Source organism: Neopelma chrysocephalum, unplaced genomic scaffold (assembly GCF_003984885.1).
Source record: "Neopelma chrysocephalum unplaced genomic scaffold, ASM398488v2 Primary Assembly neopelma1_75, whole genome shotgun sequence".
Taxonomy (NCBI): Eukaryota; Metazoa; Chordata; class Aves; order Passeriformes; family Pipridae; genus Neopelma; species Neopelma chrysocephalum.
Genome location: NW_020897736.1, coordinates 4,392,210 through 4,410,915, shown reverse-complemented (window position 1 = coordinate 4,410,915; position 18,706 = coordinate 4,392,210). Strand labels below are relative to the sequence as shown.

At 40.7% G+C, this 18,706-nt stretch overlaps 1 protein-coding gene across 1 annotated transcript in view; it reads left to right on the top strand.

Moving 5' to 3' along the window:
• The window catches only part of SHC4 (SHC adaptor protein 4), a 32,470-nt gene extending 14,738 nt beyond the window's left edge, over nucleotides 1–17,732 (top strand). The window contains exons 3-12 of the mRNA XM_027688674.1: nucleotides 1,924–1,987; nucleotides 2,866–2,985; nucleotides 4,636–4,689; nucleotides 7,690–7,741; nucleotides 8,784–8,910; nucleotides 10,892–11,069; nucleotides 12,413–12,473; nucleotides 13,869–14,048; nucleotides 15,518–15,771; nucleotides 16,500–17,732. Coding sequence (XP_027544475.1) covers nucleotides 1,924–1,987; nucleotides 2,866–2,985; nucleotides 4,636–4,689; nucleotides 7,690–7,741; nucleotides 8,784–8,910; nucleotides 10,892–11,069; nucleotides 12,413–12,473; nucleotides 13,869–14,048; nucleotides 15,518–15,771; nucleotides 16,500–16,655 — 1,246 coding nt within the window. The 3' untranslated portion in view covers nucleotides 16,656–17,732. The remainder of the gene's footprint in view (nucleotides 1–1,923; nucleotides 1,988–2,865; nucleotides 2,986–4,635; nucleotides 4,690–7,689; nucleotides 7,742–8,783; nucleotides 8,911–10,891; nucleotides 11,070–12,412; nucleotides 12,474–13,868; nucleotides 14,049–15,517; nucleotides 15,772–16,499) is intronic.
• The last annotated feature ends 974 nt before the right edge of the window (nucleotides 17,733–18,706 follow it).

Below are 18,706 nucleotides of genomic sequence, written 5' to 3'. Positions count from 1 at the left end.
TATTTTTTAATCTTTTTTTTTATTTTTGGCCTTTCTGCTGGTAACAGCTATATAAAACAGTAGTTATACAAGAAAGATATCAGGAATTCGCTTCAAAAACATATTTTCAACTGTGTAGGGGGAAGTACTTTGCTTTAAAATGATAAAAATAGGCAATGTTTAAAAGGCTGGGTTTCTGACCCATCTTGTGTAGCCCTCAATGAGGCCCCTCTTCTTCCCTGCTGTTTTCGCTCAGAACATATTGATGATATTCTTATTATTTTGCCATGAGTGAGGTCTCCATTCATTTGACAGTCTTCAGGTTGGATTTCCCAGGATGTTCTCTGACAGGAAGACTCAAGGTACACCACTGATCCTCAGGGCTTTAACTGCATAGGCCACTGATGTAGCAGCTGGGAGGGCGCTGAGCAGGAGCAGCAGCAAAGCTGGGATTCACCAGTGCTGTGCTGGCTTTGCTTCCCCTCTGATCTGCTCCTCGGGCACAACGCAGGGTCCAGGGGGGACCACACTCCTCACTGGGGCACCTCTGCTTCATGGGATGACCGGAGCCTCTCGCCATTGTGTGGTCTCCTGATATTTTTTAGCCCTTCTGAACCAAAACTTTCTCAGGAAACGAAGCCCAGTGGCATTTTCCTCCCACACGCACGCCAGGATCTGGAAGCAGACAAACTTTCCTGACTAGCTCGTTTCCTAAGTAGCTCTTTGGATAATAATCCAGTAACATAAAAAAATAATTAAACAAACTAATTCCCTTCCTCTTAAGAACAAAACCAAATCCCAACCCTTGGAAGCCCAACTCTGAATTCAGCCAAGAGAGGAAGGCTGAGGCTACAGCCTCAAAATGGAATTGCCTGATGTGGGACCCAAAGCCCAAGAGGGTGACAGGCCCTGTGGCTAAGGGCCAGGGCAGCTGGAGAGTTCAGGGGCTGTGGCTCAGACTGGGATGTTCAGGCAAGGTTAAGAAAACTTGCCAAGCACATTCCACCCCAGGAAGGGGGCACCATTTTTCTGTTGACTCCAGAGCAATAAGTATCAGTCAGGAAAAGCCTGTCACTGCCAGCAAAAAGTTTTTTTCCAGCTGCTGTGCTGACCTCAGTCAGGGCAGTCAGTGCTCTTCTGCATGTCCAAACCAGTCACCTGCCTGAGCATAGACCAGAATTTGCTTTGTTCAAGTGTGGAAAATAGGCACAGCACACCACTCTGATACACTGTGTGTGATTTAACTGCCTTGAATACAGACCAGTGAACACTGCAAGTGTTTTATGCCTTATCTTTCTGCTGTCCTAACTGAGAGGCACCTGTAGAGGATAATAGGTGGTTAGAAAGAACGTCTACTTTGGGAAACTCCTGACACAGATGGAAATATATGAACTGAGACCTCAGCTCCGAAAAAGAACTGGAGGAGTTGATTACACCTCCCCACCCACTCCTCCACACTTTTTTCCTGATGTTTTGTTTGGTTTTTTTTTTTGCAAGAAACCCCAAGTCCCAGAAAGGCAATCAGGGCCCCCAGCTGGGCTCCCTCAGCATGCACCTGCTGCACTAAAGAGGAAGGATTAAGCAGGGAGGAGCCCCTCCATCCTGAGAAAGAGGATTTGAAGGCATGAGGATGTTTGAGCATCTTGTGGTTAATTATGTTTGGGGTTTTTTTTAACAAATTTTCCTTAGGTGAATCTGATGTGTTTATTGAAGAAAAAGAATCAACCTAAACCAGGCTGTTGAATCACTGTATTTTGTTAAATAGTTGTGGGTTTTTTTTAACAGTGGGAGGAAAGAAAAAAGAAAAACAACTGTGAAAGACCTTCCAGAAGATTTAAGCATTTATAAGTGGCTGATAACAATTAATTGCAGCGTTGCTGGCTCTGTTTCAGATGCTGAATGTGAAATGATCCAACAGCTTGTGCTGTGTTTTTTTATTTGCAGGGAAGCAATAAGCCGACTGTGTGAAGCGGTGTCAGGTACAAATGGAGCTATAAAAAAGCGGAAGGTAAATACAATTTTAGCTGAACAATTAATTTTCTATATCTGTTTTTGATAAGCTGGATACATGATTCTCAAACAGGCTTCAGTCCACACTGGATTCAGCACATATTAATCCCTCTGAACTCACTATGTGTAACATGAAAGCATTGGTAGCAGGGTGTTTAGCCTGCTTGGTTTGGGGCTTAGGCCATGCCCTACTTTATTTTCTTCAGGATTAATGCTTTGCCCAGAGTTTCTGCTTCTACCAGCCCTTGCAGTGCTTGGTGCTTTACAGGTTTTAGGTAAATTACTGGAATTGGGTGTTTTTTTAGATTGCAAAAGGGAGCTGATTCACTGGAGGATCACCTGCTTCTTATTTATATATATAAAAAATTAAACACAACTAAAATGGCAGTGTTTAATGGGTTTTATTAAGTAACTGGGATGCAATGAGGGGCAACTTCAGTGGTTACTGTTGGGTTGTGTCCAGAGGAACTTATCGATTTCCTTCTGTAACTGTGGAGCTTGGGAGGAATGAACTTACTCCTGAAAAATGAATACAGGAGAGAATTTCTTGTTTTACTCAGAAGCACTTCATTCTCAGGAAACAAAGAGTTCAGAAGGAAAATTACACATTCTGAATTACTGAGCCAGCTATAACATTTAGCTCACTGGGATTTTGCTTTAAAACCTTTTCTCCCATTATTGACATAAAAACCATGCCTACCAGTACTGTATTCAGAGCTGATGTTTGTTAGAAGATCCATTTGCATTTGATCAAGCCATTATCCCTGCTCCATTGAAAGTCTCAATAAGATACTGTAAAAGCTACTTGACTTCGATATGTTTCTGCCCCTGACAGACTCGCCTGACAGCTTCTTTCTTTTGTTTCTTTGTTCACAGCCTCCAGTGAAGTTTCTGTCTTCTGTACTTGGCAAAAGTAACCTTCAGTTTTCTGGCGTGAATATAAAGCTGACCATTTCAACAAGCAGCCTCACTTTGATTAATGTTGACACTCAGCAGGTAGGATACATGTAATCAGTGTCCTTTTATCCACGCTGTGTTTTCTCCTCTTCAGCGGCTTCTGAAGGAAAGGCTGGGCCCTTCAAAGGGAAAGCAGCACCCTTTAGCAGACTTGTGCATGCCTGGTGAAGCTGAATTACATGATGCCTCTGAATTTAAAAATGAAAGCACTTTGGGGGAATTGGACATGCAGCACATGCCCTTTTTGTTTATGGTGGTCTGTTCCATGGGGGGGATCCTTAAGCACTTGGCAAACTGTTTGTGTGTGTGTGTGTCTGCCTGCACAGTGCCTCAGTGCCTGACAAACAAGGCACTAGTTCTGATTGGACTTTCTGACAAGTCTTAAGGGGAAAAAAAAAAGGATATAAATATTAAGTGAGAGCTTGGCTTTGGTGTCATTCAAAGCTATTTTACAGCTGGCTAATATATATGTACGATCAATTACACTATGTAAAGTCTCTAGGCTTCATCGAGCTGTGTTCCTAAGAGCCTGGAACTGGGGTGTGCTCACTTCCTTCTTGGCAGATGTGATGAGGAGCTTTGTCCTGCCCACCTAATTCCTGTTGGCTTCAGCTCCCAGAATGATCTTGCCTTGGGCCAGCAGCAGCTTTTGCTCCAAACTGGAGCAGGGGAATATCAGAGAGGTAGTTTTGGCTCACTGGCTCTGAGGGGTCCCTGCACTGAGCTGATGCCACAGGGAGCATCAGGCAGCTCTTGGGGGTTTGTCTGTACCACAGAGGTCTCCTGTCCATTGGACATCCATGCTAGGAGGGATTAGGGTTTATGGCACAAGGTTTCCTTTTGGGTACAGTAGGAAAGAGCTTCCCTACAGCAGGTGAAGCTCTGGGGCTTGGCAGCTAAAGCGTGGCCCTTCTAACCTGTTCCTGTTTGTACCAGGACTAAAAGCCAGGTGGACAGATCTTTTTCCAAATACATTGATGTGCTGGTCATTGCACACACAGACATCAGGGCACTGTCTTGAAATTCGTTACTAGACCTTTTCAAATGGAAAATCCTGTTTATTCTTATTCTAATCTTGTGCTGCTACCTACCATATTTCATTGCGTTCACACCTGAATAATTTACTGCACTTGATTTTATAATAAAAAACAGTTTGTCTCCAGAGATGAGGTAGTGTTTGAAACCAAGAAGAATTGATGCTTTATCTGGCTTGTGAAATTTCTGCCAGGTAACAGTTTGGTGCTAATGGTGAGAGAGAATATGATCAGACTATCAATGGGCCTCTTTGTGAAAACACCACCATTATATACATCAAACATTTAAATAAAATTATTGGCAATTTTAAAATTAATTAATATCCCAAGACTTTGCAAATATCTGCAGTTACTCCCCCTTCAAAGTTTCATTTAGCTTCATCCTGACTAGGTTAGAAGTTGGTGATTGAATTAATTCTGAAAACTCTTTAAGGAAGATTACTCAGGGAGCTAGACATTACTAAACATGAGTGGGTAGTCTCAAAATTATTCCTATTTTTAGGAATTATTCCTCCTTCCTTCCCAAATGATACATACATATATTAATGGACTGGGTTGTCATGAACTTAATTGCTTTCTCTAGGAAGATATATGCTCTGCTGTTTCCTAAGGTGTGGCCTGTGATCATGTTTAACTAGTTTGTTATGCTTTTCAGATTATTGCCAACCATCATATGCAGTCCATCTCATTTGCTTCTGGAGGTGACCCAGTAAGTATTGATTCATAGGATACACTTCTGCAGGTATAATGAAATTATTATGAGAATAAAAGTACCTGCAAATAATTTGCTTCATCCCTTCCTACCACAAGCACTAACAGAGTACACCACACTTCTGGATCGTGACCAGTAATACAAGAAAACCGAGGAACTGGGACTGAAAAGGAGCTCTGACTTGGGGATCTAAAAATAAGAACATTAACGTAGGAATTGATCAGTTCTGTGGTCCCTGTAATCCAATACCTGTCACAAAAGTGGTCAGCACCAGCACCTCTATACTTACAGATGAATTTTGAGCCAAACAACTCCTGTGAGACAGATGTGGCATAACCACCTTCTTCCTTCAGATAGGGCTGTTCCTCCTGGTGTCATAGTTATGTAGTCATTGATGTTTTCAGGCAAGAGGGTTTCCATCCTCTTTCAAACTCTTTACTGCAATGATTGTAAGCAGGAAATGTCATCTATAAACAAACCCAGCCCTGCCAGTGTTCCAAATTTTACACTCCATGTGGTATGAAACCGGTATTTTTTAAATCAGTTTTGAATTTTCTGCCCTTCAATTTTGTTAAATGTCTTCCTGTTCTTGTGTTATGAAACAGGGAAAAGTGAAGGCTCTTTGGGTCTTGCTCTTGATAACACTGTGATGGAAGCCAGATCCAACTTTGACTGGAAAATGACAGATCTGACTCTTTGGATTTAGGAGCAGTCAAGGGAAAAGAGATAGGAACTGATGCTGTGTGGCTGACAGTCCTTCTTTGGAAGGGCATGTGGGTGATGTAACTGGAGCTTTCTGGAGCTGGGCTGGAAAGTGTGGAGGAAGAATGTCTGCAGGCTCTGTGCTGTCAGTCCTGCACCCAGAAGGGAGATGCAGCATTGGCCTGGTGCTAAAGTACTACATCCTTAAAGATCCCATTTAAAACTTAAGGCATTTTGAGAGTCTAAGAAGTTCAAATTTCACCTTGAGATGCCTGTGCTATCCTAATACACCACACTGCACTATAGAGTCCTTGGACTTTGCAGACCCTTCCTGATATGGACTTCCAAGTAGCTCCAAGTGCTGGCATGCTGTTGTACTGAGCATCACCATATTAATGTCCAAATTCCAGTTTCTTGATAGTTAAACAATTCAAATATGTCCTTAAGGTGACTTGCTTTTGAAGTTTTTACCATGTTCATATGCTGGTTGTCTGGTTTGTCTTTATGTAACATTTCCAGTTTGAAAAATTCAGGTATGTCTTTTCAGACTCAGCTAAGCAGGTTGGATGAGTAATTCTCCAGGGCTTTTTTCCTTTTTTTAGTCTTTTTTCTATTATGATCCTGCATTGGTCTTGTGCAGTGATCCCAACAGATGCCACAGGCTACACAGGGCTGGGTTTGGTAAGTACTTAATGACAGGGCCACTAAGAGATGTGCTTGCACACAGATGTGCTGCAGGAAATGGGCTTGGTGGTGCAGCTGGTGACACTTCTTAATGGAAGGATATATAAAATAGAGGTCTTGCTCAGCAGTGGTAACTATAAATCTAGTGGCCCTTCACATGATGGGAAATTTTGGTGTCTTGTTCAGGTAATTTTTTCAAAATTCCCTTTACATTTAAAATGGGAGACAGTTTTCACAGGACATCTCTCCACCTGCCCCCGCACTCAGGGTCCAAGCACAGTTCAGCATTGCTCTTAGCAGTTAAGTAGTAACACTATTCTGCCTGAAAATTAAGCCTACTCTGGCTTTATTTTAAAGCAAAGTCATCCAACCATGTGCATAAACGCTACAAAGACATAGAAATAGCAGGTACTGCTCCAGTTACATTAGTTTCTGGTTGCTCTCTAGATCTAATTTATTTTAAAATATTTATGATCTTTAAGAAAAACTTGAGAGGAAAAGGAAGGAAATTGAGTTCACTAGATGCATAAGAAATATTTAGCTTGCTTTGTTTTAATGACATTAACTTTGGAGATTTAAAAAGAATAATCTAGGACAAGTTCTGCTGGCCCCAAGACCTGCCTCTCGTGTCATTCATTGTGAATTATTAAATGATTGTTCTTGTGCATATTGCAAATGGGGCCTTGTTTCCTGCCAGCTGATTGCATCTTCCCTCAAGAGAGCCATGACTTTAAGCTGTGAATTGCACTTTCCCCATCCCGCCTTAAAGATCCAAAATAACAAAATGCATGTTTAATAATTAAAAGAATGTTATTCATTACCTCACTGATTTTACTATAACACTGAATTATCAAGCCACTCTTTGCTTTTGCGGTATGACTAGAAATGTTAATTTTTCTATTCCAGTTCCCTTTTCAGTTTGCTTAGAAAAAGAGGATTATTTCAGTGCTGGCTGGAAGGGGAATCAGAAACAGACAACTGATTATACTGTGGTTGTCTGATTTCAGCAGCAGCTTTGAGATCCAGAGTAATTTAACCTGATCGTAGCCAGACTAAATTCAGGCAGCAGCAATTGAGATCAGATATCTATTTTATTCTGCAGCATTTTCTAGTTTAACTTTTCTCTAAGACGCCTTCAAAACTCAGCCTTCATGCTACAAATTGGAAACATTACAGCTTGTCACTTACATTATATTAGCACTGCTTTAACTTCCACTGATATTGATAAGGACTGTCCCAGCCAAAAGCTGATGTGTTACTCTGAGGGAGCAGTGAGAGAGAGCAGCACTGCCTGCTGATGAGGCACCAGTTTCTACTCTGCTTGCAGAGCTGGAATTGAATACACAGTTTATTGAAGCCCCAAAGAATGCCAAATGGTCTGGTGTGTTTTTTAGAAGGAAAATCATGGGACAATTGTTGTGTCCGCAGCCACTAGGGTGTCACTGATGTTTGCCTTAGCTCACTTTGCTAGTACCTCTGGTGATTTTCCCCTGAAGGAAGCACACATTTTAAAGCTAAAAATATATCTGTCTATAGTCAATTGCTTTGCTATGGTGGTAGGGTGGTTCATCATGATAATTTTCAATACATTTGTTGTCTTTTTTCCTATAGGATACAACAGACTATGTTGCATATGTAGCAAAAGATCCTGTTAATCAGAGAGGTATTGAAACAATTATCAAATTTTGATATGTGTTTATATAATTGCTTTATTTGTACGTAACAAGAAATTGTTTGACTGTTAAAACAAGAAAGCTACTGAACAGCTCAATATTCTGTACAATTTCTGCCTGTATGGATAGGGCTAATGGTATGCAGGCTGCAGCTTTAAATGTTCTGTTCTTTGGGCAATAAAGTGAGAATCTACAGGTCAGGCTAAAGCTGTACCAGCTGCTGACTCCATGCAGGGGTAGGAGTCTTCCCAAGTTGGCCCTGCCTGGAAAGGTGGGCAGCTGCCCTGCTCTGGGACAACTTCCAGGTGAGGGAAGGGTAGTGAATGAGCCTCCTCATCTAACCCAGACCTCTGGCTATGTTGCTGGAAGGCAGAGGGGTGTATATATATATATATATATATATATATATATATACTCAGGTGTACGAGACCTTCTCCCCTCTGGAGGCCAACCCAGGGGATAAAATCCCTTTCTGTCACTATTTGTGGGCAGTACAAGAAAGACTGGAATTTGGCTGCTTCTTTCATGCCAGACAGTTCTCAGAGCAACACTGCTGATGGCTCTGAAGTTGGTAGTGGTGGCTCACAGAAAGGTGCTGAGGGTGGCTTGTAAGATCAGGATGTTTTCTGGAGAGGCTGGGCTGGAACCTTACAGTCTGGTCTGTCAGCCCTCAGCCCCAGGCTGCCAGAGCTGCCCATACTTGTGTTTTCATGGTGTTTCACACGAAAACTGCACATTGGTAGGGCTGGTTCTCTCCCCTGCTGCTCCTTACTGCAAGGCACAGGGAGAAAAGGAGATGCAGGAAGCATAAATGGAGAGTTTCTTTCATTGAGGTATAAAAAAAAAAAGATGATACTATGATTAGTATGTCTAGAGCAATTTCCTTAGCATGCGATCAGTCTCAGTCTGTATAATGTCCTAAAGCTATCTACATGCATATTTTCATGCCCATTTTTTTTGTGTTAAGCAATATAGCTTAAGTCTCTATTTTCTGGTATAAATTGCATTTACCTAATTAAAGTCTCTCTGCAGCATGCCACATTCTGGAATGTCCCAATGGGATGGCACAGGAGGTGATAAACACCATAGGGCAGGCTTTTGAGCTCCGCTTTAGACAGTACCTGAAGAACCCATCCAGCCTGGTTACACCTAATGAAAGGTCAGCACATTCTCAGTCACTTAACTGGTGTTTTCCTTCTCTTTAGTACTTTTCAGGAAAATAATACATTACAAAGGGTGGTTCATAAGTAAAATGCTTTGGATATGCTTTCTGGACATATGCTAATTGTAATATATGTCTGTATGTGTAGAGTATAATAGATTAGCTTATTCCATTAAATCCATTGGTTTCTGTGACATTTGTATAGGTGCAAAACACAAAATGTAGCTGTACTGTTCCTTAGATAAAACAGCCTTGTCTTAAGTCATGCAAGTTGAACAAATGTTCAAATTACTCTGCCCAAGTAAGTTCAGCTCTATAAATAGCACACACACACACACTCACAGGCTGAGCTCAGTCCTGACCTGTGCCAAGTTTAAGTTTCCTGCAGCTGTGGAAAGTGTGGGGTGGGGAAAAAAGCCATTTTAATTCACCTTTCTGCTATTCTGCTCATGTCCTGGCAGCGGCCTCAGGTTTCACCTGGCGTGACTTACGTCAGCCTCGTGTACTGAAATAAACACAGCCAGCACTTGGCGTTTGGAAGTGTGGAGCTCTGTCCTCTGCACATTGCCCAAGATACAGGGCCTAGATTAATTTCTGGACCACAATTCACCATTTCAATTACCCTTTTTCCATTGCACTGGGGACACAATTCTTGCTCTAATTTATGGCTCTCCTCACAGGTTAGCCATACCTATTTTTTTTCAGGCATCTTTTACTGTAACACCAAATTTGATTGCCTGCTACCTCCCGCGAGCAGGCAAAGCTGTAGCACTGTTTAACTACATCCTGAGCACTGGAGCCCTGTGCAGGCAGTGTCACTGGTACAGTGCCTCATGCAACACAGCAGAGCTGGTTTTATTACATAAGAGCAACTCCAGCTTATATTTATTTCAGTGTATATAGTGGTTCTTGCCATTCCACTGCTAATACTGGTCTGTTTTCCCTGGGGACAGTAACCAGCAGAAAAGCCTTTCCTATGAAACTCTGCTAGGTTATGCCACAAGTATCATAGGAGCAAGGAGAAATGGCAGAGGCTAATTAGATTTCCTCCTGGAGCATAACCTGCAGCCAGCCCTCGGGCAGAGAAGTCGGATATTGCTGTGTGAATGAGTCACTCCCTTCCAAACTACTATGAATCACATAATCAAATACTTGCACTACATATCACATAATCAACTACTTGAACTTTATCTCTTTCCTGCTTGAGGCCTTTTATCCAATTATACTCTTGTTAATCAGAGAAGTAAGATTTGAGATGAGTTTTTTTATTTTGGGACCGGAGACAGTACAGGAAGCACCTAGTTGCTTTGCAGTGTATCAGCTGTACATTTAAACTGTCATCATTCTGGTTTAGCTCAAGAAAAACATTGGGCACTCTCCTCCATGTCATTCAGTGTTTTCTTCAAGCTGAGACAGAACACTTATATTGATTATGGTTGTTAAATTCAGAGTACATTCCACTCAGGAAAACAACTTTTTTTTGGGGTAGCAGTATTTGATTTTCTAAACCATTTATAGGCTTGTCTGATTAAATGCCATGAGGTTTTAATTTCCTCTTGTAAGTTTGCCTGCCCCCCAGCAATCTCTTAGATTTATACAATTCAGCCTATAAGCCAGAGGAATTAGTTTAATGGTCAGCATTTTAGATACCTTAATGAACAACGCATTGACACTCTTCTCTAAAAGCTTCAGTAGGTACCTCTTACATTTTCAAGTCAAAGAAAAGGTATCTGGGCTGCCCGGTGCTAAGGAAATAACGGTACCTCCCTTTACCCTAAACTGAGATGACTCAATTTTTAATTCAGGAAGAAGTAACTGGAAAAAGAAACAGCTCTGAAAGTTCAGGCCCAAAGCCCTTTACAGCCTCCATATGGCTGATCTGTGTATTGTGCAATGTGCAGACACTGGGGATATTTGCCTACACTAGAAAGCAATTGATTACATCAGTAGCTTTTTTTTTCCCCATATTTTTTTTCAGTGAGGCAGCAAATACTAATGGATCAGCTGGGAATTCACAGGAGAGGCAGGATCATGAATATTACAACGAAATTCCAGGGAAGGAGCCTCCCACCGGCGGAGTGTTAGACATGAGAATGAAAGTGCAAACAGACCAAAGGGCTAAGTGTCCTATCCAGTACAAAAAGCAGTATTGCTCAGTAAGTACATCATCTTCTGGGATAAATATTCGTTGCCTATTATGGGAATGAATAATAAAATGTGGTGTTAAAGTATGGCATTAACATCAGAACCGGGTCCTGATTATCCTGGGAAAAGGTTTTTTAGGCTAGATTTAATGATGCTTAGTACATAATTGAATCCCAAAGCACTTTCTGAATATTAACTGGTTTGTCCTTAGAGTACTTTTAGGAGACCAAGTAATATTCCCTTGTTCACTCGTTAGCTGTAAGAAGAAAATAGATACCGATTTAAATAGCTTGTCTGAGAGAACATCTGCAAAATCTGGGACCTCCTGGCTCCTGATTGTGTGATCTGATAAATATTTCATCCTGTCCATTATGCTCTACGACTTATACATACAACGTCAACTGATTGCAATACATACACAACATTCATTACTCTTAGAGTGTTTCAAGAGGCTCTGTTAAATCAACCACAAAAGATGCAGATATCTGTGGCTCTTGTCTGGGATAGTGGGGAATAAAAACCAATCAGGGAGTAAAAAGAGCCAAGTTCAGACTGGCTGCACAGACTTTAAAGCCTGCTGGGTGAGTCCTTGGGAACACCATCCTTTCCCCACTCAGGAAAACAGGCACCACTGCTTTGTTCAGAGGGAGCACACTCATGTGCCTGCTGGAATACAGTTGGTTCTGTCTAAAAATTTGCTGCTCCCAAGCGTTATTTGTGTTTGGTGGCCACTGCTCCCAGGCTGCTCTGTGTTGCTGTGCTACTGCTCTCTCCATTTTTTGCTTGAACACCAACCATACTCTACATCTCGGCTGTGGGCCTGGTGGTCTCCACCTCCTCAGTTCTCTAATTCCAAAAGTGTTTTACTGTATTCTGAATTTGCACCTGAAGCTTGCCAGTTGTTCCAAGGAGTTACCCTGTGGCATGTAAATGCAAATGCCTTTTTACCATGTGGTTTTAGCTTGTGTTTTTCCCTTCAGTTCCCGTTCCAAGACAACTTGGTGACCGTTTCACTTTCAAACCGTGATACCTGTAGTTATTTCTCCTTGTTTTTATCACAAGGAACATTTATAAAGAAATCTGAACTTTCTTACCTAGGAGTTATACTGTATATACTAAACCTTGGATACATAAATGGGCAGTTAATGGTCTCTGTGAGGTTGGAGTCCAGACATGACACCCTGCAGGAAGAAAAGTATCAGCATGAAATATTATTTGAGGAGATGGGAATTTTTTGGTGAAGAAGATATGTTTAGTTACCAGTATGTTAATTAACTGGTGCTTGAATGTTTTAATGCTGCCTGAGTTTTCTAAGGGACTGCTTTATGTGACTGTTTTTACAATTTTTCTACAGACAGGCAGCCCAACATTCATCAATATATATGAAAATTGTCCAGAAGAAAACAAAGCTGTGGGTATGTACTCTCTTTTCCTTCTCATGCATAAGCAGAATTAACCAAGGCAGGCTGCCTGAAAGAGCTGCCCCTTGGCTTTCGATACAATGGTGAAAAGTGTTCTATTTAGTGGGTCATTTTTAGTTCCGTAGATGAAGGGCAGACAAAAAAGCCTTACAGCTTTTCTAAAGGCCACTAATCTATCTTCATGTCTGCTGGCAGTCTTATTTTACTTCTCATGATACTGTACAGTAGCTCTTTGTTTTTTTAATTCTCTTTCATACTCTTTGTTGTTTTATTCCCTTTTTTCATACCCTTTGAAAAAGGAAGATACTTCATTACATTTCAGTCTTTGAATGTACCCCTTCCCCCTACAAATGCTCAGTGAAACCCAAATTATTAGTATCAGATTGTTGTTCCAACAGAGCCTGGTCCCTTGGCTTCAGCATCACTGACTTCTCAGTGTGACTGTGCCCTTCCCCTGCCTTAGGCAGCTTTGTGCCCAGGATCAATTTGCCTTTAGCAAAACCTGCTCTCAGGGACCCCAGGAGATCATCAGCCTCCATCTCTTTCTGGTCTTCCCTGGCCACAGCTGATGCCCTGAGCACATTTCCTCAGCTTATCTCTTTCCCTGCACAATGAGGTCCTTTTTGAATTCCCACCTGCACTGCTCTGAAGTGATCCATTACTCTGTCTGCAGGGGATACTTCACTTTCTTGTGTTATTTCCGATTCAAGGGAGGGAGAATCAAATGGTTTCTACAAAGAGAGGGTGAACAAATAAAAGAATGAATGAATAGATCTATGAATAAAACGTTTGCTGAAGAGCAAAAATATGCCTGCTATTTGGCAAGCTGCAGTGCTATTATTTTCATACCCTGCAGGGGATATTCTGTGAGCCTGTTCCTAGGCTTGAATCCTGACCTGACAGATGTGGCTTTGGCTCTCCAGGCAGAGCCACAAAGTGCCAGAACCCTCCATCTTTCCTGGTCCACCAGAATAGCAAGAGAGAGAATTGTTCAGCTTCCCACAAGCTCTTTTTGTGGTGCAGAGGGGAAGGAAAGGGTTTTGCAACAAACAATGTATATGGTTTGTGTCTCTGTAGAGTCATATATATTAATTACTTTCCAATCAGTGTGGGGTTCACTAATGACATCGATTGAAGCAGAACTGAACCAGTGCAGAACATTTTTGAAAACTTCATTCTAATTAATTTTTGATAGTGTACCTTGTGCCTTCTAGCCATCCATAAGGAAAAACAAGTTCATCTGCCCATGTTTCTTTTCCTTCTGAATTACTTTAGTGGGATATAAAGAAGTACATCATTCCTATTTCAGCTTTTACAGTTACTTAAACTTGAGATTAAAAAACAAAAGAAAACCCAAGAAAATCTGTGCATACTTTATACCAATTGCAGGTAATTGTGATGAAAGATCACAGAAGACAAAAAAAGAGGCAACAGTATCGAAACCTGCCTACAAAACAGATCTCTTTGATGACCCTTGTTACATCAACACACAGTCCCTGCAGCCTGCAGCCTGCACAGCCCGTGGTACAGCAGCAGCACAGAGCCAGGGGAGCCCTCTGCGCCAGCCCAGTAGGTCCCACTGCAACACCATGTCTGTCTAAGCCCTGAAAATAAGGGACCTTGTCATCTGTGTGCAGGGAGAAAGGCTGGGTTTTCCCATAAGAAATACGGAAAAGGCGGGGGGAAGAAATCTATCCTGCTTGTTGGTTTTGCTTGTTAAATTCAAGAGAAAGGGGGTTAAAGAGTAAAAGTATCGACGGTAAACAAGCAGAGTAACCTTTCATCTTCAGTAGTCGACTGATGACAATATACAGAGTTCCACAAGTAATGATAAGCAAATCTTTAAGATGAAACAAAACCTTGGGACAGTGTCATGCCTCGAGGAGGAGGGTTCTCCTGTATGCTCAAGGTCTTAACCACTTGAAAGTGGAAGTGACTTCAGATGGCTTTGCTTCACAGGCAGTAGCATGCAAGGTCAAAGTGGGATCATTGTGACTGTCTTTTCTCAGTTCTTCCATAAGTGACCATTGAATCTCATCCAATAATTTCTAAATCAAACTGTTTGATCAGTAGTATCTATTAAATGTGTGTCAAATTAAAACTTGATTTATGGACTCAAAGTGGTGGATATCCATTAAATAACTATACAGTTGCTACTGATTGTCCTCATTATTGAAAAGACTTTATTAGCTTTGCCTTTTATGGTTTCCCACTGAGTGTTTTCTCTGTCAGAGTTGGCTCCACACGAGAAAGTGGACAAAAGACTGGACAGAACTACAATAAATGAAATCTGTGACCATTGAGACATTTCCAACCTGGGGCTGTATCATGCTCTAAAAGGAACTGCCTATATCCTGAGGAGCCTTAGGTTGCACAATTCCATTGAAGAAGTGGTATCCTCTTATTTTCCTTAGAAGAATCCTGCCTGTGAATCATTTGCAGTCTGACTGGCTATATCCCAAACCACCCAGTTTTTTTAGTACATTCAGTAATTGTTCGTTTTTTCACAGCAAATGCATCATGCTGTAATCCTTCCCTTCTGGCTATGTTGGCTATGTTCTCTTACATTCCTGCACAGAGCTGGAGCCACTCAAAATGACTCTCCCAATGATCTGTGACAATCTCTTCAGAGCTCATTAAGGAAGAAGGAAAAACAAGATCTTTAAAAAAAAAGCTAAAAAGCCACCAAAAATCTTTTTTTTACAGGGAAGATTTGACTTTTTAATACGCTCAAAGAAATATAAACCCCAAACAGTACAGCATCAGAAAAATTCCTGTTTTTATTCCCTGTTGCCTAGCGACCCAAGGTTTTGCCATCTAACGTCGGGGAGGAGATGGTGTGATAATTCTACCTAATGCACTGCAGGGTTTTGAGCATTCATGTGTGCATATTCTTACAGTCTGTAAGGTTGGTTTGACCACAGCTTCAAGACTGAATCATTTGAATTTTTAAAAAGCTATAAAAATACTGTCTTGCATCCTTTTAGGATGAAGTTCTAGGTGAGGTGTCCAATACATTTCCCTTCAATTCGTTTCAGAGTTACCCGAAGCTATTCAGCAGAGTGCCACGAGCAACACAGCTGGTCTCTGTGTTCTGCCACAAATAAAGCAACAGCTAAAGAATGAAGATTGTTACCATGGCAAATTAAACAGGAAAGCAGCAGAGAGCCTCTTAGTCAACGACGGGGATTTTCTGGTGCGAGAGAGCACAACGTCACCTGGGCAGTTTGTCCTCAGTGGACTTCAGGGAGGGCAAGCAAAGCATCTGCTCTTGGTGGATCCTGAAGGCAAGGTATGAATATTTCATACACTGAAATTTCAGTGCTGCTAAGGTATTTCAATCAAAATGCACTGGAGCATTCCAGGAAGTGGAACTGATTTGATTCCATCCAGGTTAATTTAAATGTAGCCAGTGGCTTCAGTAGGTTTGAGAGTTCAATTCAAGAACTTATAAGCGCTGAAGTACCATGGAAATAGAAGTGAGGTACTTAAATAGTGTTGTTAGTCCAGATGCTGATAATTAGTGTATACCCTTAACACAAATTTTGAGTTGATATTATATTGCTAGAAAAATAACCCTAACCTTAAATAATGAATTTCTGGATACAAAAAAGGCAGAGCTGGTTTGTTGTCACTTCAATTCTACTTGTTTCTGCTCAGGGCTGGAGGACGTCACTCTTGAGTGACATCTCTCAGGAGGGAGTAAATCAGAAAAGTAATCCTCAATGGGATTTAGGAAAAAAAATATCTCTTCTGTGGAGAAAAAAGAAAAAGTTATTCAATTCCCCTTTGCAGCATCAGTCCAGTTCTACATACAGTCTCTTTAGCTCGGTCCTCTGCTTTTCATGTCAGCTAATGGTGGGTCGAAGGACAGATCTGAATCGCTGTCTGCAGCCAAATGGTCCTGCTCCAGTGAGTTCAGTGGCTTAAACGCCTTTTGACTTTAATGTGTTAGGATCATGTCCAACCAGTTATAAGCACAATCTAACCGTAAATTTATTTTTTTGCTTCTTTCATTAGGTGAGAACCAAAGACCATATATTTGATAGTGTGGGTCATCTTATTCAGTATCACATGGAAAATAATTTGCCAATCATCTCCTCTGGAAGTGAAGTGAGCTTGAAGCAGCCTGTAAGGAAAGAGAGTAATATGGGACACATGCAATATCACAAATAATCCCTTGGATCTCGCAAATCCCAAAACAATTCGTATCTGAAAACTGTACCGAGAACTTTCTATTATGAAGACAATTCAAAAAAATAGAGACTGCACTTTCTGCTGCTGTTCCAGAAGAAACCCTTTTGTGTGTGTATGTATGAATATATGTATATGTGTATATCTATGTAGATCTATAGAGATCAACAAGCATAGTTATATAGATACATATAATCTTAATCTTAACGAAATTACACCTTCCGAGTGCGAGATTCATTTGTGAGAAGGTATTTTAGACATGCACAAATGTCACTTTCAAGGTCATACTGAATCAGTAACTATTTAAAAGCACAATTAAAACTCTACATACAAAAGCTCACTTGAATGAACTGCTGGAACATTAGTATGTGCCTTTTAGCATAGAATTATTGGAAACCAATGTTATTTATACTGAATTAGTTTTGGGTGGTTAAACAACATGTCTAAGCTTTTAACTATTTGCCAAAAACAAGTACAATTTGAATATTACTAAAATGTCATCTTCTTTCAATAGACACTAACAATTTCATTTTGCTTGTAACAGCACTTTACTAGCAAGTAACGTTTGAAATGAATAGTGTTCACAATACAGAAAGATTGTCCAGTTTCTTAATCATTTTTTGTCACTGACTACTCAAAGATTTGAGATTATGAACACTTACAAAGTTGAAATTAATATATGTAACATTATTTTGGAATAGAACTTGTTAAAGGACAAGCATGCTAGATCCTAATATTTTTGTCTTGCATATGATTTTACTATTATTATCAATTAATACTGGAGACATCTTTTTAAAGGTAGACTAAATATATTTTCATTGATTACATGGTTGTTTACAAACTAGAAAAGCTGAACAAAACTAATGATACATTTTGAGAGAAAACTCAAAATGTATTTGAAAGATGTTTGAACTTTGCATGTGTCCTTATTCAGTGTTCTTTCCAAAACAAGATACAGTTTTCCCCTCTCTTCATGTAGAGTCCATTTGTTCCTAAACATGGAAAAAGGTCTTTTAAAGGAAATCTATTAATTGTTTTGCCACAATAAATACTCTAAATATGAACAATCCTACATTCAGAGTGAACAGTGATTTATTTTGCTTCCTGTTGAAGAAACAGTGATTTAATAAGTAACTGAAGACAGGCAGGGGAGATTTGGGGAATGAACTGGTAGCCCAGGTGATGGCCTGAGAAAGTTGTGCCTTTAAGATAAAAATGTCCTCTGGCATGAGCAGAGATAATTCTCTCTGTCTCCCAGCCCACCAGCTCAGGTTCCTAAGGCAGACAATTGTTGTGGAGTTCAGCAATTGCTGGAAGATTTGACTATAAAAAATACATTCTGTTCTTTTGCCTGTGCTCATGTTAAGTGGGACACTGTAGTATGAGCTCTTTCCTCTGGAAAACAGGAGGACAGGTCATATACAGATAAAAGTATTGAAAACAAGCTTCCTTGAAGGGGAAAATATAATGTAAAGAGCCACACTTAGAGCTGACTAGGAAAGATCTTTATTCTTATCCTCAGCTAATAACCATAAAATGCATTTCATTCCTTGATAATAACATGATTAGAATACTCAATTACATATACTGAAGAAATGAGAGGTTTTAAAATATTAGCAGTTCAATTCCCTGCTAATAGTCTGGAATGTTTGATGCCTTCAGACAGGAAGCCCAAGTTTATGCCTGTTCTATCCTATGCAAGGTGTTCACAGGGGAAGATCTCCAGCAGGAGCTCATGCTGGAGCTTTGTGCCCTGGATGGCTGGCAAGAAACTGGGACTGGAATATTAAACCCTGGGTAACAGCCTTTCTGTTCTCACGTCTTACCAAACTTCATAATATGCTTGACATGACTTTATTGATCAAACAGTGAAGCAAAACCAGCTACTTCTCTGGCATGTCAAGGGGAGAGAAAGACCTGCATAGGGCTGGTTTGATATTTGCTTCAAAGCTGAGGTTTATGACAGGTCATAGAAGGAAGATGTGCAGAACTCCATCTTTATTTTTAGTACAAATCCAAGTTACTCATGACCA